At 36.0% G+C, this 27,554-nt stretch overlaps 1 protein-coding gene across 1 annotated transcript in view; it reads right to left on the reverse strand.

Moving 5' to 3' along the window:
- Positions 1-1,579: 1,579 nt before the first annotated feature.
- Positions 1,580-27,554, reverse strand: part of SLC15A5 (solute carrier family 15, member 5) — a 91,962-nt gene continuing 65,987 nt past the window's right edge. Inside the window, exons 8-9 of the mRNA XM_011954503.1 lie at positions 7,396-7,504; positions 1,580-2,903 (exon numbers count right to left, since the gene is read on the reverse strand). Of these exons, the coding sequence (XP_011809893.1) occupies positions 2,756-2,903; positions 7,396-7,504 (257 nt within the window). The 3' untranslated portion in view covers positions 1,580-2,755. The remainder of the gene's footprint in view (positions 2,904-7,395; positions 7,505-27,554) is intronic.

The following is a 27,554-nucleotide window of genomic DNA, read 5'->3' on the forward strand; positions in this document are numbered from 1 at the left end:
TACCCGTGTGGAAGCTTTGTTTTCATAAAACAAGGGATCCTGACAGTTTTCAGAAGGGATTATTTTCTCTCCTTCAATTTGTAAATCGTGCAGTATTATAATAGAAAACTTTTTGGAATTATTAGCTGTTATTTGGTGATATTGTTACTCTGATAGTTGATAAAACACTTTCAGAAACCAAGAGAATTAAAGGTTGGTTAGGGTGGAACGAATGCTATAAATCAAGATTACCTGAAGGGGATGTGTATGAGAGATAAGGGATTAAACTGAATAAAGAGGAAATAAGGAGAAATATCCACGGAGCTTGGGAACATTTACCTACTTTCAGGAGCAGATCTCTGCATGTTATTTTGTGCTATTAAAGAAATGATGAAATCACTCAGATGAAAACCAGGTTCACTTATAAATTTATGTAATAAGAGTATGATTTTCTTAATTTTGTATACAGGGTCAATGTAGTGACTTTTGGCTACAATGGATTGAAATGTTAAAGAGAAAAAGGAAGAGAAAAGAGATGTTACTGTCAGTTGTGAACAGAATCAGATGGGGTCAGACCTGTGCTCTGTGGGTCACAGAAAACATTTTCAAATACCTTGCATTTCAGGCCTTGATCATGGACAGAAATAGAGCACAGAAGGTGCTTCTTAGGGAAGTCTTCACTTTTCCAACCTTTTGCCACAAGTGAAAAATGGAGCAAATGAGTGGCTGGGTACAGACCCTTGGCACCAAGTGGCTGGAGTAAATGGAACACTGCAGGGACACAGAACTTCGCCCGCCACTGAGCATATTACTGGAGAAATACAGTACGAAACCCAGCAGGCTTCTGCAAACAACGCATCCCTTTAAGTTAATTGGTGTTATATAGAAGCTGAAATGTTCCGCTTATTTACAAAGCTACAGATTTATGTAAAGCAAAACCAATTACACTTAATGCCTAAACTATTCCAGGTGCTCAATGATAATGTTGCTAGGCAGTAGAGAAGAAACTGCTGTGTGAATGCATCCTGTTCCGAATGGAAGCCTGTGTAGTTACTGCAATTTAGCTAATCACGAGTGTCAACGCCAACGTGAGGATTCTAAGCTCTTTTGGTGTTTGCTTTAGGTCAGCTTTATAATTCTGTAGATCTTTCAGCTCTAAGGACAAGTGAAAGCATAATGAGCACCTTTTTCTATTATGATGTAGAAATTAAGGAGATGAAGGCAAATTTGTGGGGAGGGAGAGAACAAAATAAAGCAGGCCCCTTTTCTAACAGTAAGAGAGTCTAGAGCTTCCCATTTGTACTGAGGTGAAGTGTTTAAGTATTTCTGGCTCTTTTGGGTGTTCATTAAACCCAAATTGCAAACTTGGCATTTAACCTTTTGCGGCAAGGAAAGCTTCTAAGGAATATCAGGGGTCTGCCTCACTGCTTTGCTAGGAAACAATTGCTAAATAGAAAGGATTTGAAAAAGTTGCAGGGAAAGAATTTATGCCTGTACCAGCAAGTCTTTTCACTTGTCCTCAAACAAAAAATAGTTTGAGTAACAGAAACACCTGGTGCTTTACAGCTCTTTTGCAATTAAAAATGCATAGCGTACCTAATCAAGTTGAATAAGTCTTTTATTCTACAGACCTAAAATATTTTATGTATACACAAGCGAGGTGCATAATTGCAGAATAATTTGCAGTTGGCTGATACACTCACCTGTCCTATCCAGCACGAACTGTCCTGGAAAGCAATGGCTTTTAAACTTTAGGGAACATGAGAATGATTTGGGTGTGCTTATTAAAACCACCAATTCCTAGACCCCAATCTGAAAAAAGATTTGGGTTAAGGCAGTCTGTGTAGGGGCCAGAAAGATTCACCTGTAGCAAATTGTCCTCAACCAAATTTTGACAAATACTGCTACTAAGTAACAGACATTAATTTTACTTGATTTCTTAAAAGATGAGTTTCCACATATTTTTGCTTATAAAAGAAGAAACCCTTAGAATATAATTTTCTGAATGCATCTGAATTGACAGTGGAGACCGAAAGATGTTATTCGTATAATTCCTTTAAGCATCTCTATTTATTTGGTTTGATCACTTACCCTCCTCTCAGCCCTCATTTTATCTTCCTGAGTTTCCTTCTTTCCTTTAATTCCAACTGTTCCATAACTTACATTTATTTTTCAGCTTTTTTAGTATGTGGACATTCTCTTTGTTAAGGACATCTATTTTAGTAATACTGCTTTTAAATTCAGAGAAAATTTCCTTAATGAAGTCATATCTTGATAGCATAATATTAAGAGCAAATATAGAAAATCATGTATATGTTTATTATTTACTCAGCTATATGCAGTATATGGTCACAATGCTTGGCATGTAATAAGGGCTCAATAAGTATATTGAAAGAGAGTATATTAAAATACTGTCATTTTGCTTCTAATGACTCATTAAAACTCCAAAAAAAGGTCATATGCTTTCAATGGCTGAACCATTGTAGAAAGCAGTAAGGTATTATTGGTGTATAGAAAACTGACTTTTTTTTTATCATAGAATAATCACCTAGGCTTTGAAATTATTTTATTAATTTTAATGCTATAGCATGTTAATGCAAAAGCATGACAGTTTACTAGAAAGGTCATAATTAGTTTTTGTAAATAAAGTATACGGATGATATTTATAAAATCACCTCCATATATATGGCTCTTACACTAAAACACATAAAATGCTCAACTGAAGAAGAAAACAATGAATACTGTTCTCATAAGACAGGTAGACTCAAATACAGTTTCATAGGGCTGTCTCCCAAAGATCAATACTTGAAGAAAATTCCTGTATACTGCCATAAAATTTCAGAGACTTCTCGTGGAGGAGAAGTGTTTCTTCAAGATTACTTCCATGGATGTTCTGGGCATTAAAATGATTTAGATTACAATATCTAAAAAAGAAAGAAAGAAAGCTTTTCTTAGGACCAGATGTAGATGAATTGATAAATCACTTGCTTCCCTTCTGTGCTTGTCTACCTTTTATGATGGGCTCATAGATACTGGCACAACAGTGACGATTATTTAAGAGCTCTGCTCACCAAAGTAGTCTTTTTAAAAGTACAAAAGGAGTTTTGTGACTTAGTAAAGTGTCTCATAAGGACCTTTAGGTGGCGCTTTTTTACAACTTGCTGTGCTGTCTTCAATGCTGACAGAGAGATGGTGAGAAGGCTGAAAGTCTATTGACTTGACAGATTTCATAGCGGTCAGGCTGCGTAAGACGTTTACTGGGGGTTTGTAAATTCAGTGCTGAGATTATGTGTAAAGCACCATTGTCAAAGAAGAATCCATGAATGTATTTCTAGAATGTGCACTCTCCATCCCCGACCTCCAGAAAAACCGGCCTTTCCAGTGTCTTCTAAGTACCAGCCCCATGCAAGGGTGGGATAGAATCATCCCATTTTGCAGATTGAGAAATTGAAGTTTCCAAGAGGTTAAATAACTTACTTGAGGTTCATAGCAGTAGTAGTTGGCAGAGTTTGGATTTGGAACCAGAACGTGATTATTCTGAATCCTGGTCCTCTATGGCATACTGCCTCTAAAGACAAATTACTTTCTTAAACACTGCTGGGTGAGTTCCAGGAAAGTAGGAACTTCAAATTGCTTTATTCACTGCTTTATTCCCAGTGATTGGTACACAGGAGGTGTTCAATAAATATTTGTCAAATGAACAAATGAATATCAGCTGTAAGTTTAATTTTATCACATACACATAAGTTTCAAATATAGATGGAGTCAGTCATCTATTTTTGATTTGTGAAGGTGTCAAAAGTTAATTTTACCTTCTTTTCCTTTTCAATACATTACTAAAAATAACTGTAGCTGTAAGAGAATGAATACTGCCTGAACAACTCTGGTCATTTGTCTCTGATTTATGCCACTTTCAATAATGCCTACAGCGTAGACACAAAAGATTACTGGAATATTTCACAAAACAAGTGCAATATCAACTTATATGTTTCACAACACTGGAAGGACAGTGGTGTTAGTTATAAAAACAAACACTGTCTGCCCCCTCCCTCTCAAAACACCTGAAATTTCTTTTTATTTTAGCACCCAATGTGGGATAGGATACATACTTATATAAAGCACTGTAGACATATTTACTTTCATCTACCTGCTTCCTTCACCCCTAAACTGGAAAGCCTCGAGTATGACATGTCGTCAGTGCAGTATTTCAAATTTGATTGTGGGGGGATTGTTTTCAGTTTCTTTGATTTGGTACATGTGACAGGTAAGTCTGGCCTTATATTTATGGATAATTGCTAGCTTTATGCAGCTGGGGATTTGAGATGATGTCCCAGTAACCCTCACAAGATTGGTTTGGCTCTAGGACTTAACAATAAGATCGTATCAGACTAATATGAACTTGGCTGTGGAGGTGTCTAGGGTGCTAACACAGACCTCATCCTACCTGTATTTTGGTGAGGAGGTTGTTTCATAATTAATCCACTGTCCTCAAGATCTTGAGGACAAGAATAAGTTGAGACTGCCTTGTTCTTGATAGATTTCCACTATTACCTGGCTCTGAACAGATACACCTTTAGGTTTGATAAAAAATGGGATTGTGATTACATATGTGCTGAGATTAGATATGATTTGACTTATATGTAATATGTTTCAATAATGCTGTCCCTGGGACATTGGTACTTTCCCCCATTTATTTGCATGCTTATTGTTCATTAGTGTTTGACAAAAACAATCAGTATAGAAAAAATCGGAATCATGCACTCCTCACTGCGGGCACTGGTCTTTCTCTCTCAGGTTTCATACTGTGTCTTGCTTAACTCTTCTGACTTGGACTGTCCGATCCCAATGGCCAACAGATCCCCAAGGCAACATGTGCCTTGGCGTTGATGTCATTGGTTCTAGCTGCTTAATCTCTGGAGGCAAATTTTCCAGACTCTCCTTACTTCTGACATGTGACATTCATTCTTTTCCTGTGGAGTGCTGGTCAACAGGTGGTAGTGGGTAGAGTTACTTTAACTGAAGGAAATAGTTTTCTCCAAAACCAAGTTAGGCATTGTCAGAGAGCGAGAAGACAGCTCTTCTATGGCACTTGGAGGCAGCATAGTATAGGAGTATAGAAGCGTGGGCTTCAGAGACAAATTTGGGGTTGAATCCTAGTTGTGTGAACTTGGTCAATTTATTTAACTAGCTTTGCATTTTAGTTTTTTGATTTATAATGTAGAATGATAAGATCTATATCCCAAGAAGGTGGTGGGGAGTAAGGGCAGTTGTTTGTGTGTGTATAGCATACCACCCAACACACACAGGCTGCTCAACCCATAGAAAATTAATTTCCTTCTTGCTTTGTTTCTTCCTCTCACTCTATCTTTATTCCCTCCCTAAAAAAGTATGCAGAAGAAGAGAAAGTAGATAGGAGATGGAGAAGATTTGGTAAGAATCAATTTATCTCTGAATGAACTTTACATTTTTGCTTAGTCCCTTCTCATCTTTGGTTCCTCCAATCTCTGCTGTGTTGTATGTTTTTATTCTTACCTCCTCCTCTGCACTCCACACCACTATTTCTCGCTTCTTTACAGGAACTCACTAGTTCCACAATCAGAGAGAAAGAATCACACTTGAATATTTTAATTTGGGCCCTAGATGTTAGCTGCATGTAGACTACGAGTTTGCCTGTTCAACTCTATTTCTCTATTGCCTGGAACAATGCTTAGCATATTGGTTGGGTGGATATATTAATGAGTCAGTCCCTGGACTAATGGATTCTGGGTCCAGTGCTAGTTCTACCTGAACTCGATCCATGACTGCGGTCATCTTGGCCGCACCTCAACGTAAGTCTAGGAGAAGCATAAAAAGGAGGAAGAAGACAGCATATGACTAGGTATGAGACCATTCTAATTATAATTGCTAACACTTTGGAGCATTTACTCATCCTCACAAAAGCCTTATGACACAGTTACTCTTTTTATCATTTCCGTTTTTCAAATGAAGTAACTGAGGTTTAGCAAAGTTAAACAGCTTGCTGAAGTTTGTATAGCATATAAATTGTGAAACTGGACTCAACTGAGGTGACTAAATTACTTCATGAAAGACAAAGATCAAACCTTACTATAGGATATAAAGTAAAAATTGAGAGACAGTGCACGTTTTTGAGAATTGCTGGGTGGGCACCACTTATGTGTCTGGAGGCAGTGGATGGAGGGGAAAGAGGCCATGCCTCCAGCTTCCATTTCCATTGTGAAATCTGTGTTGCTACAATGCTGAGAACATTCCTGTTGGACTTTTCTGCAAAGCTGTCTGGTTCTCTAATTTGATTTTCAATCTAAGAATGAGAGCAGCATTCAGGAAAAGTATACACTGTGAAGGATCAGTTTGATAATTTATACACTTTGCGGTGTAAGAAATATAAAAATTCAGGGAGCCATTAAGGCTTTTAATTTTGTCATCAATTCTGCCTTGCATGAGGTTTGATTCTTTCTTATACTAGACCATAAGCCTGATGAGAGCAGAACACTGGTGAAAATAAACCTTTGTTGACTTACTGACTTTGTATCTTTCTAGTTTATGACACCACGTATCACATGACTGATATTCAAAAAGAGATTTGTTAGGTTAATAAAATAATGACCTAGGCAAGGGTGAAGTGACAATGGATGAGAAAATATATGACTAAATGACTAAAGAGATAAATGGATGGAAGGAAGGAAAATGAAAATCTGTTTAGTTTCTGCTTTGTGACAGACATTGTGATTAGCCCTTTATCAATATTTGTCCCCCTAAAACCTACAAGAGGTTTTTTATTTTACAGGTGTAAAAACAGAGGCCCAGGGAGGTTAGAGAATTTTCTCAAAAGTACACAATTGTCCAAGAATATGTCAAGGGGAGAGGGAGAGAGAGAGAGAGAGAGAGGCTGGCAATGGATGGGTGGATGGATGGTAGATGGTACATATTAATCCTCTCTCAGGTGGTCTCAGGCAACAAGCTAAGGGATTTTGTACAGTTTTTTTTATTGGCCTTGAAATGGTCACTGCTGATTTAAAGGCCTGAATAGGATCCAAATCTCAAGCATCATTAGATTTCTAGCTATTTGTTTAATGATATTTGCTTTTAATGGTAATGATGCACTCGTTCTTATTATCAATATGCTTATTTCTAATTCTAAAGTGATGCTACATAGTGGAGAGAAAAATCTTGTGTTGGAACATACTTTAGAATTTGTAAAACACTATTTTATTATAAGGATCGATGGAAAAAGTGAAGTCTAAATTGAAATTTCTTGCTCTGAATAATCTGTTGAATTTCTCTAATATGCTAATTTGTCCCGTCATGGTATACAGAATTCTCGCTGGCTCAGTGATGGTTCCCAGACCAATATTTCATGGACTCAGAAATTTTTCATCTTACCTCACACTTACTTACCTTTGTGAAACACTCCAGAATCCCAGGACGTTCAACAATGTTAATGATGCCAGGAAGAAGAAGAAGCTTTCTAAATTGCCTTTGTTTAATGTGTTTGGAAACCAATTGCCTGTTTGGAACAAATGTAATTGTTATTCAACTGCAGAGTTGTAAGTTTCTGTGAATATTTTATCATTCCACAATTCATAGAGCTTTATTTGCTTCAGTAATATCCACAAAGCAAAAACGTTCATATGAAACTTGATTGTCAAAATTTATTTAATTCTGTAATTAATAGTAAAATAAGCAAAGCCCCCCAAATATTTTGAAGGTCACAAAACACTCTTAATTTGCATCACACAATATAGGTGTCAGAAGAACTGGTTCGTAAAGGTAATCCTGACTATTCCATTAACTTGCAGGAGCCATGTGTGTATCTTATTTCTCCTTATATTTCTAGTATTTAGAACAGTGCCTGGCATGTAGGGATTATTTGGCAAATATATAGTGAATGAATGAAAACTATTTTCTATGACCAGATAGTCTGTTTCATTTACTAATTGTAAGGATAGTGAGATAATGTATGTAGGTGATAGATGTTAAATTATTTTCACAACTTTGATAAATCCAGGGCTACTTTATGATAATATCACAGACCTTATTGGTCAAATTACTTGCAATCTCTGGTTAACATGGAGATTTTCTTTTCACCTAATAAGTAAATTATTCAATTTAATACCACCAAATAAAGGCTCTCTACTTCATTATGATGTCATACTGGGTATATATGAAACTATTCAAGATTCAAGGTAATTACTTTAATTTGCTTCTAAGTTTTGACTTTTGCTTTGGATCTGTCCTGTAACTCTCTCTCTCCATCTCTGTCTCTGTCTCTGTCCACACACATTTCATTTCTTCAGTAAATTTTGGGGTATTGTTTAATGTATAAAATAAAATGCATTATATTATACATATTATATATGTGATCCTTATTTTTAGGTAATACATTAAAAACAGCAAGGAGATCTGTTATTACCAAATGTATTTACATAGCATTACAGAATGCTTCAAAGGGAAAAATCTAACTTAACTGAGAGAATGTAACTGTCTCTCTGAATGAGTTGAATTGTTTTAATGTTATGCATTATGAGAACAGGAAATGATCATCTTTGAACACACAAATGCCAAGGTTTCATCATTTTCTTGCGTTTTTATAGGAACAACTCCTACAGCGGGAGGTGAAGAGGGTGTGGGACCAGAACAATCAGTCTATGACCCAGGAGGACTGGGCTTCAGTACCGTCTTTGGCACACGGGTTGTAGGATTGCTTCCTGCAGTAGAAAGTGGTTCTTGGCCTCTCCCTTGACAATGCATACTTTTAAATGGGATTTAACTTAAATATTCTGATCACAGTCAGCAAGTGCATAAGTATGACCATTGTGATTAATTGTGCCACTTCACACTTAAAGCTGTTTGTCTTCTGTCTTTTACCTACTCAGCGACTATTACTGTGGATCCACAATGAAAATGAGCTGTGTCTATTATATTCTGGGACCTATATTTGAAAGCTAGCCTAAATAAATTATAGGACGAATAAATAAAATGGTCAAGTGCAACTCACAAAATAGGTATTATTTTGTCAAAAGAACTGGGTTGTAAAGGCAATCCTGATTATGCTATTAATTTGCAGGAGCTGTGTGTGTCTTATTTATCCTTATATTTTTAGTATTTAGATCAGTGCCTGACAAATGGGGATTATTTGGCAAAATAATAGCAAAATAGGTATTATGATTGGTATAAATAAGCATTACCATACCTATTTCATAAGTTTCACTTTACCATTTCATTTGGGTTCTATTATAATGAAAATATATGGTTTTATTGCTACAGTGACATGATCCCTTTATCTGATGTTTAGATGAGTAAATGAAGTTCGCTAAATATTTCTCTATAAGTCTGCCTATTAGATATTGTGTAGCCTTTTTGATGTGTATACGTGTGCTTTTGTATGTGTGCATGTGTGTGTGTGCCCGTGTGTGGGTGCACATAGGAACTAAACATTTGATTGTACTTGAATGGGGAGAGTTGAGGTGGAGGTCAAGATAAGGTATGATAACATCCTACGTATTTTCAGGAAGAACTAAACCATCCTTCTAAGCCTATTCAAACAGTGCTGTTTTTTCCCCTCTTGAATTAATGTCCCAATAGTATTTCCGACCTTTTCATTTCACATCAGCACTTTGCATGTCATGTGATTATACCTTTTTATCACTGTGTTTCTCTGGCTAGTGTAAGAGGAGTTTGCACATAGTATGTGAAGCCTCAGAATTAACATGACATTAATTCTTCTTGGAGCATGAATTCTGGTCCATAATAAGTAATTGAAAAGACTATCTTTATATTATAAGAGAGTCAGATGAGGAAGAAGAATATAAATTTTCTAAGATCTTTAAAGGTAAAACATAATATTTTAAAGAAATTGTGTCATTATGGCAAATGCCAGCCTTTGGGGAGATACCACTAGATTCCCCTGGGCACACCAGAGCATTCTTGTCACTGGGGAAGCTGTGGAAAACAGAAATGAGAAGTACTGTGACGTGGTGTTTGGGAGTTTGGGGTGACAGGAGAAAAAGACATTTGTACTAGAAAAGTTAGAGAAAGATAGTATAAATCTGTGGATATGGACAAAACATTTTGTAAGTGGGATTATCTTAAAAAAAAAAAAAAGAAAGAAAGAAAAGAAAACCCCAAACCAAAGATTCCCATATCACATATTCGAACTTTCTAGAATACTCCTGTTTTCATTCTTAAATATCATTTTTAGCACGTGGCTTTCTAACGCTCATCTTCATTCTAGTCCCATATTCTTGCCATATTTAGATATGATTTAACATTCTCTGTGTAGCTAATTTACATGGTAAAGAGAAGCATCGCCTGAATTGATAGCATGGGACAAACACTTGTATCAAGTCAGACAGAAAGATTCTTCAGGATACCTAAAATTTGCTTTATTTATATGGAGATTATCTGTGTATGTGAAGAGACAGAACTGGGTATAAAAATATATAGAAAGATCATGGGCTTTGGAGTCAGGTAGACTTTTAAAGTTAAATCTTTCCTTAACAGTGTAGTCGTTGGGCAAATAACTGGACCACTTAAGCCTCAGTTTCTCTTCTATGAAATGATGATAACAGAATCCCCCTTACCGAGTTGTAATGAGAAGTTAAAGAGATAATGGTTGTCAAGGGCCAGACACAGAGGAGGCACCCGACAAACCTCAGATTATCACCTCCTCCTGCCCCCTTTCCCGGTAGCTCACACACCGTCACGTAGCCTGAGCTTCATCTCGGTCTGTCTTCTGTCAGATATTTCTTCATGTTCTGTGTGCCTTTTTTTTTTTTTTAATCATTATCCCAGGACTGGTTGTAAAATGTTCCATTTGACATTGTCAGTTGACTCAGCTCTTAGGTACTATAACTTTATTTTAGTAGCTTATAAACTTTTATTGTCGTAATTCACATTTGTGCCATTTTTCATCTGACATTTCCAGTAGCTGATTGAAATCAGGAGCATCCTTGCAAAGGAGACATAGTGAAGACTTGAGGTCTAGAATGAGACTAACTAAACTTCTTCAGATCACAGGATAGCTGAACAGGAGCATGAGAAACTGTGTGCCACAGAGAGTCTGATGAGTCATTCATTCACTGCCATTCGTAATGCCCACAGTGCACCCTAGTTATTACTTTCATAATATAACCAGCTAGTTAGTAATAGTGTTCAACTGCTGAAGTAGTAAAGGACTCAAAATATTTAGCATTGTTCAGAATTTCCCCAAATATCTCTTGCTTAGCTAGATGTATTTGTTCATTTGAAAGTCATTTTTTAGAATTTTTTTGTGTACCAGGAAATGTGCATTCCATGTTGCTTAAGAAAAGGGATTCATAAATTAGTAGGGTAATTATTCTGGAGCATTAGGCCTTGTAGACAATAAGTAAAATGTTTATATTTATCTGAAATTATCACAGTCATTTTAGAGACAAAGGATTGTAGAATCATCTAGACTCATTTTTGATTTTATATATTAAGGAGTAAAGGAACAGAGAGGTCAAGTGAAACATCACTCAGCAGAACCCTCATCTTCCTGCCGTTATATCAAACGTACGGCTGTAGTTCACCTCTTGGTGTTTAATGCAACTACCACTTTTATGCCTTTCTTTAACATCTTCTCAACAGTTTTAAAATGTCTGGATTTCAGTCTTTGAAATCACTTACCCCAAATTCTTTCTAAAATACCTAATGACAACATTTCTACTCTGGTCTTGAGACTGGCATTCAACCTACTGTGAGATTCTTAGAGCAATTTACACTAAATTTAAAGCTTTTGAAACTGGATTGAAAAACATATATGGTGATGCACACATGCTATAACACTATAAACTACACAAATTTGCTAATATGAAAGAGAAATACAGTTTATTTCTCTTCTCCTTAATGCCCTAGATTGTAAGGCTCAAAATTTCATTTGCTGCCTTGATGCCTTTGAGCCTCACAGGCCCCAAAGATCTAACCACATGTCTCCCTGTTTTCATTAAATAGGCTCCTCACCCAGCTAGAAGAGCTCCCCACCTGGCTAGTTCCCCTATTAGTCAGACCAGCTGCACTCCACCCAGCTCTCAGCCTAAGAGGTTTCACTTCCCTGCTAGCTCTCAACATTTTTCAAACCAACCAATCACATCCAGCCTACAGGAACCAGCCTGTCACCGCAACCCTTTGTTATTACAAAGCCTGCTCCCCACAGACCTGCTTGTTCACTGTATGCCTGAGTGCAACCCCAGGTGACCCTACACATATCCGGGTATTTTCCTTTCCCAGACTGTGAGTGTATGTGACTAATAAACTACTGTCAGTCTCATGTGTAGACTCTGTCTCAAAAAAAAAAAGGATGCATGTTTTCCATAATCTCATACTATTTAGAGTAAGAGGCACCCCTAGGTCACCAATGTGGTAAACAGGAGATGATCAGAACATGCCCTCACCACAGAAATCAATGTCAGTTCTAGAGAAAATAGTAATAGCTTTTGCTTTAATGTATAATTACTGTTTATTTTTCTTTTGGAAGGAGGAGAAAAGAGAAAGGAACCCTCCCATTCATCCTTCCGTACCACTACTCAGAACCAAGTACCTCTGCTTCTAAACTACATCAGGGAGTGCAACTCCCATAGAATCACAGGACAAGAAGTAAAGGAAACAGATATTTAAGGTAAAATATATCCAAATTACCTTGATTTGACTATATCAATTTATCAAATGATCACATGTATCCTGAAAACAAGTACACCTAATATGTATCAATAAAAAAGTTTAAAAAATAATAAATAAAAGAAGTAATGGGAGCAAGACACAGTCAGGTTGCACTGCATCCAAGAAGTATTGGCCTGACCAAAAATAAAACATTATAGGTGAGTATGAGTTCTGGGGAGTGCCAGATAGCCATGTATGCGTGACGCTGCAGTCTGTAATCACTCCAGCTAGTCAGAGTGTTAGAAAACCTAAAAATGGTGTAAAGTCACTGTAGCCTAGCAGTCTTGGGTTTAGTGGGGCACTTTAAATGCAGACTTTAGCAAAAACATTCACATATACTCTGAGTTAGTAAACACTGCCTCTCAGCAAATCTCTTCTTTTGAGGATGAGTAAACATAAAAAGGGCCCATATGGGTAAGGAAAAGTGACTACTATACATATTTGCTGCTTACAGGAAACACCCTGAACACAGAATGACAAAGCTAATAATAATAATAATAATAATAATAATATAATGAACGAGAAACTCGTAAGACAAAGACAAAAAATACTGTAAAATACTAATCTCCGCAAAGGAAAAACCATTTTAAAGGGACATCGAGAATTTTTTTATATTGATAAAAAACACAATTCAAATTGAAGATATGCCAGTGGATTTTCCTTAAGTAATGAAATCATAACAAAATCTGTTGTCTTTTGGAAATAACGATATATAAGTAATTCTTATCAATGACTATAACACATTCTTGTCAGTTTTTGATCAAATTGGCAAAGAAGGGATGTAAAGAATTAATGTGATTGACAAGTGTTTAGTAAAGATCACAACATTGTTTAGTATGAAGAAAGATTATTTCACCCTCTTACAGAAGTTTCAATAACGTTAGTAACAAACCAGACCTCCAAGAAATTGAAGATACGCCTCTTGAATAACTTAACTGGTCAACAAAGAAATGCAACCCACAATATCAGGGTATTTAGAAAATGAAGAGAATGAGGAAATTGCATTTACACATTTAGAGATACAGATATAAACTCTACCCAGAGGCACATTTAAAGGCATATAGGCTTTCATTTTTAAAGTCAGAATTAAAATAAATGAAATAAACATTCAAGACAAAAAAGTTAGGAAATGCATAAAACAAATCTAAGGAAAGTAGGAGTAAGGAAATAGAGATGAGAACAGAAAATCAATATATTAAACTTTTTTAGATCTAATAGTTCTAAGAAATGATTCATTGGAGAAAATATAATAAAACAAATAAAACTGACAAATCCAATCAAAATATGTAACAACAGATACAGAGGAGATAACAATGTTTAGTTATGAGTATGCTATTTTAGAGTGAAAACTCTTATGGAAATGAGGTATTTAGATAAACATTAATTACCAAAGTTGAATCAAGAAGAAATGGAAATACTTAAAGACCAATAATAGTAGGAAAAAGTTACAAAGAATGATTTTTTTAAAAAGAGTCAGTAAGATCCCTACCAAAATTCCAATGACACTTTGCACAGAAATAGAAAAAAAATCCTAAAATTTATATGGAACCACAAAACACCACAAATAGACAAAGTAACTGTGAGCAAAAAGCAAAGATGGAGGCATCACACTACCTGATTTCAAAATATACTACAAAGCTATAGGATCAAAACAGCATGGCATAAAAAGAGACACATAGACCAATGGACCAGAATCGAGTCCAGAAATAAATCTGTGCATTTACAGACAACTGATTTTTGACAAAGGTGTCAAGAACAAACTGATATGATTAGGCTTTGTGTCCCCACCCAAATCTCATCTTGAATGGTAATCCCCATAATCCCCATGTGTCAAGGGAGAGAGCAGGTGGAGGTAATTGAATCATGGGGGTGGTTTCCCCCATGCTGTTCTCATGAGAGTGAGTGAATTCTCAGGAGATCTGATGGTTTTGTAAGGGGCTCTTCCCCCTTCAATCAGTATTCTCTTTCCTACCGCCTTTGAAGAAGGTGCTTTGCTTCCCCTTCACCTTCCACCATGATTGTAAGCTTCCTGAGGCCTCCCCAGCCATGCTGAACTGTAAGTCAATTAAACCTCTTTCCTTTATAAATTATCCAGTCTTGGGCAGCTGTTTATAGCAGTATGAAAACAGACTAATACCCAAACAAAGGAGAAAGTACAGTCTCTTCAATAAGTGGTGCTGGGAAAACTTATCTACATGCAGAAGAATGAAATTGGACACTTATAGCAGATATGAAAAATAAACTCAAAATAGATTAAGGGCCTCAGTGTAAGACATGAAACTGTAAAACTACTAGAACAGGGGAAAAGCTTCATGACATTGGTCTAGGTAATGATTTCTTGAATTTGACAACAGAAGCATCGACAATAAAAGGAAAAATAGACAAATGAGAATGTGTCAGACTAAAATGTTTCTGCACAGCAAAGGAAATAACAGAGTGAAAGAGATAACCCACAGATTGGGAAAAATATTTGCAAATTATATATCAGGTAAGGGCCTAATATCCAAAACATGTAAAGAATTCAAGCTACTCAATAAGAAAAAAGCCCAAATAGCTAATTGAAAATTGGGCAAATGACCTGAATAGACATTTCCTAGAAGAAATACAAATGGCCCACAAGGATATAAAAAACTGTTCAATATCACTGATCATCAGGGAAATGCAAATTAAAACCACCATGAGATATCACCTCACATCAGTTAGAATTTTATAAAAAGGATGAAGATGAAAGATAAGTGTTAATGAGGATATGGAGAAAACAAAACTTTAGTACACTATTGGTGAGCATGCAAATTAGTACAGCTATTATGGAAAGCAGTATGGTGGAATCTTGATAAACTAAAAATAGCATTACCACATGATCCAGCAATGCTATTATTGGATATATATCCAAAGGAGTTGAAATCAATATATCGAAGAAATGTTTGTACTCAGTTTGTTACAGTACTGTTCACAATGGCTAAGATATGAACACAACTGAAGTGCCTATCAATGGATTAATACATTTTAAAAAGTGGTATATATGCACAATGGAATATTCAGCCTTAAAAAAGAACAAATTCTGTCATTTGTGACAATATGGATGAATCTAGAGTACAATATGCTAAGTGAAATAAGCAAGACACAGAAAGACAAATACCATATCATCTCACTTATATGTGGAATGTAGGAAAGTCAAACTCACAGAAGCAGAGAGTAGAATGGTGGTTACCAAAGGCTGAGGTGGGGAAGGGAAGTGGATGAGGGAAGGGGAAATGTTGGCCAACGGGTGCAAAGTTTGAGTTAGACAGGAGGAATTAGTTCTGGTGATCTATTATACAGCATGGTGACTATAGTCAATAATAATGTATATATCAAAATTGCTAAAAGAGTGGATTTTAAATGTTCTCAACACTAAGAAATGATAATTATGTGAGGTGATGGATATGTTAATTAGACTGATTTGAGCATTCCACAATGTATGCAGGTATTGAAACATTACATTGTACCCCATAGATACATACAATTAGTATTTGTCAGTTAAACATAACATGCAATTTAAGAACAAAAGAGAGATACTAAGCATTTTTTAATTTTCACGGAAAAAATAGATCTTTTCTCTGGATCTTTCCAGAACATAGTGAAAGAATCATAATTGCCAACAAGTATTGTTTATTGCACATATATAAAGATGATTTAATACTGAAAAATTTATTAATTAAATGCACCCTAGGTCCAGTTTCTTATGATTAAGAAATAGCATAAGGTGATCTTAATAGTTACTTAAACATTTGATAAAATTTAAACTGATTTGTTTACCTCTCAGAAAACAAGAATAAAGTTTTTATATAATAAGGAATATTCTTTAAGATCACCTTTATAATCCTGCAGATATACTTAATAAAATAAAAGATGTCCTCATTAAGATCATGAGCAAGATATAATGTGACTGTCTTCTAGTATTACCATTGCCCTGTAAGTTCTGGGTCCTGAGAAAGATGCAAAGCATAGGAGTAAATATTGGAAATAAGGATAAAAATTATATGTATTTGAAGATTAATTTTGCTGAAAAAGTAAAAGGATCAACTGAAATACTCTTATAAATTTACTAAGAAAGTTTATGAAATTGGATGCAGATGAAGACATACACATTAATAAACAGTAATAATCTCCCTGTATAACAGTGATCACCTCAGTGAGTTGTAATAAGGGAAAATGATTCAGTTCAAAGAGCAAAAAGGAAAAATGTATAAAATGTCTATGATAATTTCAACAAGAAATGTTCAGGATATATATGAAGAACTCAACTTTGAAATATTAAATTTTAAAAGTATGTTATATACTTGGATGGACCACTACCTATTGCAAAAACTTTAGTTTTTCTAAAATTAACTTACAAGTTTTACTCATTTTATTAAAATAAAAATAGGATTGGGGGGCCGGGTGCAGTGGCTCACACCTGTAATCCTGGCACTTTGGGAAGCCAAAGTGGGCTGATCACTTGAGGTCAGGAGTTCGAGACTAGCCTGGCTGGCATGGTGAAACCCCATCTCTATAAAAAAATACAAAAATTAGCCTGGCATGGTGGCAGATGCCTGTAATCCCAGCTAGTTAGGAGGCTGAGGCACAAGAATTGCTTGAACCCGGGAGGCAGAGGTTGCAGCACTCCAACCTAGGCAACAGAGTGAGACACTGTCTCAAAAAAAAAAAATTGGAGAAAAAATAATAAAAATGTGAAATTCATCTAGAAGTATAAGCCATGGAGAATATGGTTTTCATAAATAAAAAATAACCAAAAAGATAAGTATGAGTAATAACTGATATAAACTATATATCATAAAATTATTATAATAATTAAAAGGAGAGTGATACTAAGCTAAAATAAAGAGGCAGCTGAAGGGAACAGGCCAGAAAGCCCTGAAACAGTCCCAAGATCACCTAAAAATATGTTAAAATATGTAAAACTGATTAGTTTCATTTCACTTACTGTATCGTTGGGAAATATTTAAAGTTTAACCAACTTTTCACAACGTATATTAAATACTGTTGTGAATGTTGGTTATTTGAAGCAAATAAGTATTTTCTTTAATGAAACCAAAATGAAATCCACAAGAATAATAAAATTAATCCAAAATGTGAAACCATTAAAATTCTACAACCATAAATGCAATGAAATTAATCATAATTAAAAAGGTGGACAGATTTGATTACATATAGCAGCAAAACTTGTATAAAATAAATTTATCTATGAAATAAAATGTTGAGTTAAAACTGGGAAAATACTAGCAAAAATTATGACATAAATCACAATATTCTTAAAGTATAATGAGCATATGTAAACGGACAAAAAAAGACCCAAAGAAAAATAGGCCAAGACTAAGCACATCATAAAAAAGATAAAAATGTTCTATAAACATTAAATATTTCAATTTTACACTCTAAAAAATTACAAATTAAAGTATTTAAAGTGGAATATAACTTTTTCCAATCAAATAGACAATGATCAAAATATTATGCTAAGGACTGAAATTCATATCTTGAGGCAAGTATTATCATTTCACAATGGCACATAATTGCAGTCTTTTAGAAGTCAATTTTGCTTTAATTCTCAATAGTCTTTAAAATATTTAAAATATTTATCCTCATTGAAGGAATAATCCCATTTCCAGGATTCTAGTCTAAGGAGGGAATAAGTTATGTACTTAATGATTATAGAAAAGGATGCTTACCTTAGTAATATTTATAGCATGAAAAATTAGAAATAACCTAAATATACCATAAGAAAGGAAAGGTGCATATATATATACACACACACATATATATGCACATATATAAACACCTTTCCTCACTTGAGCAATATGTCACTCCATCTCCCACCAAAATCAGAGCTTTACTGGATACTTCAAGTATATGTGGCATTAAGTGCTATAGCATATTGCTTTTGATTCAAGGCAGATTTCTGTTATCTCTCTTTGGAGAAAGATGCAATATTTCCCCTCTTTACAAACTACTGTTTTATTTTGAATGTAATGGAACTATGAAAATCTTAAAATGTGCCTTTTGGAATCTCTTCAAAAGATAGTTAGAGAGAGTGAGCAATTATTTCCCTCAGACTTCATTAGATTTTTTAAATTTATTTTGTAGTGCTGGTGTTCTAGCAAAAGTCCAAAATTGTCGAGACAAAACTGAAATGGATTTTATATTCTGCTTTATTTGAGGCACGCCTTCTACTTCACTATATGCTTTTTGCTTGGGAGCGAAAAAGGGTGCAATTAAAAAGACGTAGCAGTCTGTCTCCAGGGTGGATGTGCTTCTGTACCACAGGAAATAAAACTAGTGTAGTAAAAAGACTCTGGAATCAGGAATCCACCATTACTATGTGATTTGGACAACTTATGCAACTTTCTGAGCTCATTTTCCTCTTATATATATGATGGGGCTACAAATATCTACCTCCAAAGAAATGTTGTGAAGATTTAATGAAATAATATCTTCGTGAAATGCATATAGCAAGGTCTGCATATAACTGACACTTAATAAATGTTAATTTCTTTCCTTCCTCCTTTCAGTAACCTGATTTAAATGCTTCATTTGAGATTCATAGCTCTCCTACCTGAGTTAATTTTTAAAACACATTAATTTTCATGATACCTGAAGGAAATAATACCTAACCACTGTATTCTAACTTTGACATTTCTACCAGTTTTTCATATTTATCTAATAAGGACTCAAATTTTTATTACCCTCAATTTATAAACAAGGAAACAAAGGCACAGAGCAGCTCAACCGTTTGCCTAAAGTCATGGAAAGGGGACAGAATAAATATTTGTTGAGTGACTGGATGAACTGAGATTGGGCCTCAGATCTGAACATGCTCAATACTTTGCTCTAGATAATAATGCCTGCATCATGACTTTAATTTGCATTTCCAGATCTTGGGAATTGTGGATAAAAATTAAGTCAGGCTGCTGTTTCCAGGAAGGAACACTGTGTCTTTCAAAATTGTAGGGAAATTGCTAGGCATTGTTCACCTGAACTGCAGAGAGCAGGCATGGGTGATATTTGGCATAACCAGCTTTCTTATAAGGGTGAGTTCATTCTCTTGAAGAGCATTGGGAGGTAAAAACCCATCAAGATAGTGTGTTCTCATGATGATTTCAATGAATTATCATGGAAATGAGTTTTAGAAGAGAGGTAATGCTTTGTGATAATAGCCCGATAATGCCATTAGCTATGAACTGTAATTGTAACAGCATTAGTCAAATGAATATATCTGATATTAATTTGAGTGTCAAATATTTCTATAAGGTTCTTCTTATTAATTAAACGTCAGACTTGGTATTATTAATTCAGTGTCTAGCAGTGCTTGCACATAGTAGGAACCCAATATGTATTTGTGACTGAATTAATAAATCAGTCTGTAAGTGGGGTTATTTAAAATAGTAAAATATTGAATTTAAATAATTTCATGGATATAACAACACTGATTTTTGCCCAGAACCTGCTTATTTGTACAGTCGGTTCTTCATTTGCAACTCTACTAATAGTGTAGATATATTAATTTCATAATTTTAGAAGAAAGCCTTTCTTATCTTTTGCAAATTGGAGGAAAATAAACCTTTACCCCAAATTACTTTAAGAGTAGAGTTTGTGCCTTTCATCCTGTGTCTTGTGCTCTTTAGGCTATTTAAAAATCTATGAGACATCTTTATGCCTGCATTGAGCTTCTGAATATCACTGGGCAAATTCATGCTTTAGGTAGTTTGGGATCACTCTTCATGATCACCAGCATGATTGGGGCCTTCAACACCACCAGCAATTTTTTTTTTTTTGAGATGGAGTTTTGCTCTGGTTGCCCGGTCTCCAGGCTGGAGTGCAGTGGTGCAATCTTGGCTCGCTGCAGCCTCTGCCTCCAGGGTTCAAGCGATTCTTCTCTCTCATCCTCCTGAGTAGCAAGGATTACAGGTGCACGCCACCACTCCCAGCTAATCTTTGTATTTTTAGTAGAGACAGGTTTCACCATGTTGCCCAGGCTGGTCTCGAACTCCCGACCTCAGGTGATCTGCCCACCTCGGCCTCCCAAACTGCTGGGATTACAGGCGTGAGCCACTGTGCCTGGCCACCACCAGCGATCTTAACATTTGTCTTCTAAATCATCTTTTCATACCTTCATAATAAGTTTGTAATCCTTGCTCTTCCAACTCCCCATTCTCATCCTATTCCCTTTGCTCTCACAGTTGGCTCACTGCATACCTCATGAAAAAATGGAGAGTGCCGAAGGAAGGCTCCAGGATCTTCCCAATATCAGAACTATGCATCTGTGTGCACCTGTGCCTATCTTCTCCTTTCTCTCTTCTGTTTCAGTGCAGGAAAGAAGTATCCACCTTCCAATAAGAAGTCACTCTCTCTGGGTTGTCACTGACCGAGTCCTCCATTCCTTTCCTTAAGTCTTTAGCTCCATCAATTCTCTCTTCTTTCTCTTGCATTTTTAACTTCTCCATTTACACCAGGTATTCTTATCAGAAAAATACACTCAAATGTCTCTCAGAAATAAAGTATTAGGTGTGATGGCTTTTGCTATATTCGCATCTACTGGGGAGACTGAGGTGGGAGGATCATTTGAGGCAAGGAGTTCAAGACCAGCTTGGGCAACCTAGTGAGACCCACATCTCTAAAACAATGAAAAAAAATATTAGCCATGCTGTGGTGTGTGCCTGTGGTCCTACTCTGGAAACTGAGGCAGGAGATCCTTTCAGCCCAGGAATTTAAGGCTGCAGTGAGCTATGATCTCGCTACTGCACTCCAGCCTGGATGACAGGGCAAGATCCCATCTCTAAACCTCCCCCCCAAAATAAATAAAATAATAAAAAAGTATCTTGAACCCACACCTAAGGTTTTAAATACAGGGTTCCCACTTAAATTTGCATTTCAGAACGAGGAATTATTTTTTAGTATAAGAAGGTGTATGTATTTTTTAGTATAAGGAGGTATGTCCTCAATATTGCATAGGACATTCTTAAAGATCAAAAAGTTATTTGTTAACCTGAAATTCAAATTTAACTATGTATCTTGTATTTTTATTCACTAAATCTGGCAACTCCACCCACATCCCCTTCTAGCCATCACTCTCTCTCTTAAATCTTCTTCAGTTTCGTGTTCTTCAAAAGAGTTCTTTAAACATGAGGCTTTTTTTTTTTCATTTACTGGATATTCATCACCCTAATTCAGTCTAGTTTTCATTTCACCACTGAAATGGCTCTTATTAAAGGTATCATAGTGTTGCTAAATTTTATGAATACCTTCCATTCTTCATCGTACTTGATTTTATAGTAGCATTTGACACAATTTACCATTCTCTGCTTGAAATCATCTTCTTTCTTATCTTCAGTGAATATACATATACACATATACATATATACATATACACACATATATGTGTGTATATATACATATATAATTCCCTCCTCCCAGCTTTCTGACTGCTACGTATTTTCTGTGGCAAACTAGTTCCTTTCCATTCAACCTCTAATGTTGGGGCTTCTTTTTCTCCTCATTCTTAATACTCATGCTAGGTAATTTCATTCACTACCATGGTTTCAAACATTATTTTTGTGCCATAGAGTTTCATAGTTATATATCTAACAAAGACCTTTTTTTCTGGCCTCCAGATATTTCTATTTGGATGTCTCACAGGTGTGTCAAACAATGTGTTAAAAAGCAAATGGATGGCAACTTTTAAAGTCTATTCTTCTTCCAGTTTTTTCCATTTAGTAAATGGAATCTTTGCCCACCCAGTAGCTCATGGGCAGAACCTGGGATGCTTTCCTGATACTACCTCCTCCCTCTTGCATCCTACTGTCTCCTGACTTTCTCAAAGCCATTGCTAAGACTTTGATTCGACGTCTAAAATATAGCTTATATCCATTCACTTCGCTCCATCTGCCTACTTCCTCTCTAGTTCATTACTATTTCAGACCTATCTGGATTACTTCAATTGTACTTCCTTGTTTTTCCCAAATTATTCTTTCTTTCCTCAAAATCATACTGCATCCATAATGATCTTCCCAAAACACCAGTAGGTCATTGGTGTTTTGAATGTTATCGTTCTTATAACATTCAAGTAAACATAAAATCGCTGTATTAAAAGGTCCCACGTGGTTTTGCCCCTACCTAACTCTCCAATGTGACTTCAGGCCATTTCCTCCTTTTTTGAGTATTTTCAGCTTACTGGCCTTCTCTGGGTTCCTCTTATGCACCTATCATTTATTTATTTATGGATCTTGATATATGTGCTCTCTACCAGAAATCCTTCATTCCTGTGCTTACCAAGCTAAATTGCACTCATCTTTCCAGTTTCAGCTTCAATACCATTTCCAGGTACTCCTAGTATGCATGTTCGTGTGTCTCTAACTCCACCTAGACTTATAAATTTGCCATGCGTAGGAGGCTCCATTAATTACATGGGTACATGAGGCCAAGAAGAATCTCAGAGCACTTTCTAATTTCATCGCCTCCCAGTCTCCACCTGGAAGTGAAGTTGAACAGGACAACTGAACTCTGCAAATATGGAATCTATTCTTTTCTGGAGAATTAAGTGCCATACCAAAACATCATATCTATAATACATCTAGCCCACTTGGAAGATGTTGAGGTCCCACTCAAATTAAGATAACAACAAAATCATTCTTTTTAGTGCATCTGCATTTAGCTGGTGATTTTTATCTATTTCTTCTAGTCCTCATAAAAAGCTTGAAAGGTAAGTTGCTAGTGAAGACTAGAAAGAGAAACAGACTCCATTCTAGAGAAGGAGAAACTGAGACTCAGTATGGTTAAGTGATGAGCTCAAGATCTAGGAGCTCATTGAGAGCTGAGTTGCATTTGAATTCAGGTTCATCTGACTCAGATGTCTGCCTTTTCTACCTCTCGTGAGCCAACAGCAATGACTGTTGCTTTCCACGGTCTAAAGCTGGCTCTTTCCTGATGCTGTTATAAACTCAAAGTCCTCTGTGCGGCATCAGGGGTTTCTGTGGAGTAAAAAGGTTAAGGATATAGAATAAATTGTATCTGAAATACATAAAACCATTGTATGAGCGGGGCTTTGCTTCAAATTCTGACTGAGGACCAAGAGCAGAGTTTGCCTATGGGAGTTGTTGGGGCCCTGCTGACTTAGCCACAGGAACACTGGCACTCAACCAGTTGACAAGTAGAGTATGGGCCTGGCTAAGGGTGAATTATGGCAGTGGGCCACTTATTTTCCCCTCTGAATCTAAAAATCTATAAACCCAAATCCCATATGAAGTTGGACCCGAGGCATCTGAATTTGAAGAAGCGTATCTCTTAGATAATAGGCATGAGCCCATGAAATGCAATTGGAATACTTTTCCAGATGCATAAATATTTTCTTCTTTCAAGTTTGCTGCAACTGCAAATTCCTGTTTCAAGAGTGACTCAGTGATTCATGCTGACATAACTGCCAGTGGCCTCAATAATCATAGATATTTAAATGAGTCTTTTAGGTGATCTCATTTTTAATTTAAAATACTCTTGATGGAAATTAAACAGCTACATTATTTGCCCCTTTCCTGAATTTTGAGGAGAAAGAACTTGTAGAGACAAGAAGATATACCACTTGACCTCTTGATTCTGCCCAATTATCCCTTTTTGTCTTAAATATTTTGCTTTGGATCTTTCAATCACCTGCATGTCCATAACTAAGATGTCATTTTTTACTGAATTCTGTTTTGTTATTTTTATGAAAAGGTAAGTTCGAATTCAGGAGTGTGAGGAAATTGATCTTGTTGCTAATGGGATAGAGTCGAAATAAGCAGTTTGACTGACTTCTTCATTCCCTTATATTAGCATTGCTACTTTTAGACAAACTATTCCTGAAATGATTAGTGTAGGAGGATGAGTTTAGTCTTGTATCTTCTCCTTTAAAGCACTCAGAGTTAGAGATCCCAGAAGGATCAGTTTTCTCACTTGTACTGAAAATGTCACTCTAACAGTTATCTGTCTGCACAGTCAAGTTTTGAGAAATCTTTTGAATTTACCGCATTCACACCATTCTCCATCATGGTGCTAAAAATGACTAATGCAGCTTGGAGACTGGAAGACTGTGATAGCTGATCTTCGTTTCCAATCGTATCCTAACACTCTCACACACTCACACGCACACATGCTCAGCTGACATGAATCCTTAAAGGTTGAAAATATCCTGTATACTAAATGAAATGCTGAAGGATGTAGGGTGCCTAAATATATAGTTATAGTGTTTGTTTCATTATGGTCACTTCTGTCAAAAAAATTGGTCTGTTTGTTTGAGTGGACTGATCTTGTTTTTGGCCAAATGAGCCATTGTAATATATGACAATTTTGTATTTAAAAATAATCTCTGGCAGAGAAAAGTTTCAAATATCTTATTTAATTTTATTCTCTCATCCTCTCTGAGAAAAGCGAAGTAAAATTTCCTTTTTTAATTAAGAAAACCCAGTTTTAGAGGGATACTGACCTACCCAAAGCCATGCTGATGGCCACTCTCTTTTAGTGCCTTTATTTGTTACACCAGTATAGGATTACTATAACCACATCATCTAAATGAACCTCATTTCTTTCATTGAGGAATACTATCCTGATGGCTAAAGGGATTGTCACAAAGAGACTTATCCTATTTCCAGAAAAACCTATGAAAAGTCTCCTGTGATGTCATTTAGTGAATGATGGAGAAGTATGTGGGCTGAATGATAGTAATTAGGTGAATTTGGAACTGATTATATCCAAAAGGAGAGGATTAATGGATTGTTATTAACTTGCAATGGGGTCTAGGAATTTTCTGTAAGATTGTTTTTTGGTCCTGTCCAATTCAAAAATTTTATCAATTACCTGGAAGAAGTCTAGGAACTTGCTTACCAAATTTGCAGGTGACACAAAGCAAGTAAAGATTAGTAATTCCCTGGATGACACAGAATCAATTTTCAAAAATGTCTATTACTTAGGATGATGGGTTGACATTTATTAAAGATAAAAATAAAGTGCTGCATCTAATTAGAAAAAAGAACTGTGATGAGTAGAACTGAGCTGAAAGCAACTCCTGAAAATTAAAAAAAGTTTCAAGTTTTAATTGACCGTAAGCAGGATGCAACTATGAAAAAGTCAACAAAATCTCTGTTGGCATTCAGAGAGAGAGAGAGGGAGTCCAGGTTGATTAAAGTAACATACTTATCTTGATTGTACCCATTTTGTACCCTGGTTGTACCCATATTATCTTCAGTTTTGGAAGCCATATTTTAAGAAAGATACTGATAAGCTGTTGTTTGTTTAATGGATGGAGGGGCCTTGATAGTGAAAAATCAAGGAATCATGCAATATGAAAAGACAGGGGTGGTTTGTCTATAAAATAGAAGGGGTCATGATTGCCATCTTTATTGAACACTATGCATATTAATTGCTTAATCTTCAGAACAATATAATGAATTATTTATTGTCATTACTGAAATAGAAAGTGAGAACACATAGCTAGACTATCTGGATTCAAATTCAGGTGGTATGACTCCAGAACCTATTCTCTTAACCACTATACGATATTATTTCTCCAAGTATTTATCAAATGTTTGAAGAACTGCTATGTGAATGCAGAATCGGACTTACTCTGTGGAACCTAGTGATCACTAGATGGGCACACTCAGGTTATATCTCAAAGTAGAGAATTTTTCTCAGCACTAGATTATGCTACTACGTCTTCTGTGTTTGGTACAATGTTAGACTAGTTGAGATCTAAGGCAACATTCAACTCTATGATTGTAATTTATTGGGATTATAATTTGATATAACACACTATTATTATTAACTGGAAAGAATACACTTAAAAGAAGATGTAGCTTAAATTGATTAGTGGTAATTTAAATGGTGTTCTCTTGAGCACAGTTTAGAAAGTGCCCCACCCCACAACCCATCTTGCTAAGATGTCCTCACTATGTGTCCCTGGTAAATTTCCTTTCATGGGCACCAAATTGTGCCAAAATTATATAAACTTTTGTTTCTGCACCTTTGTACTGTATCTAGACTATTATCAATATTATACAGACCTCTATCCACGGAGGTTATATTGCAAAAGTAACAAAAGTCTTTAAAAACCTTTACATCTGGGGATTCCTACAAGTTGCTTGGTGTATTGAAATCAATGTTGGAACTGGTTTCAGAATGCCAAGAGGATTAGATCTCTGTCAGCTACCAGTTGTGATGACTAGAGAACTTGACTTCATTTGTTTTCTGCCTGAATCATTACATTTATAAAACGAGAATAATAATATAAGATTGTTGTAATAAATGCAATAATGCATGTAAAACCTCCTACTCTACTATATAGATTGCCAGTAAAAATTTAGATTTTCAGTGAAATGCTTTTGTAAGAATAGTCGTGTGATTAAAACATTTGCCTGGATTGATTTCTGGGAGGTAACCTAAATCCTTTCAACTTCTTGAGTGGTTGGAATGTCTGTTATTTATGGTGGGACCCTCAGCCCCACCTGATAGTTTATGCTAATGAGGCAACTCAGAATGGAGAGGGCCCATAGATAATTTATGCTAATCAGATGACCCGGAATGGAGAGTGGGCAGCCGGGAAGACCAACCACATGATCAGACTTCGAGCTTTGAGCCACATATACCAGCCCAACTTCTGGGGAGCAGAAGGAGGATGGAGATTGAGCTCACAGTGATTTAATCAATGGTGCCTATGTGATAAAGGCTCAATAGAAACGCTGGGCACTGAAGCTCAGGTGAGCTCACCTAGTTGGCATTATTCTTTTTTTTTTTTGAGACGGAGTCTCGCTCTGTTGCCCAGGCTGGAGTGCAGTGGCCGGATCTCAGCTCACTGCAAGCTCTGCCTCCCGGGTTTATGCCAT

Source organism: Colobus angolensis, unplaced genomic scaffold (assembly GCF_000951035.1).
Source record: "Colobus angolensis palliatus isolate OR3802 unplaced genomic scaffold, Cang.pa_1.0 Scaffold11, whole genome shotgun sequence".
NCBI classification, from domain to species: domain Eukaryota; kingdom Metazoa; phylum Chordata; class Mammalia; order Primates; family Cercopithecidae; genus Colobus; species Colobus angolensis.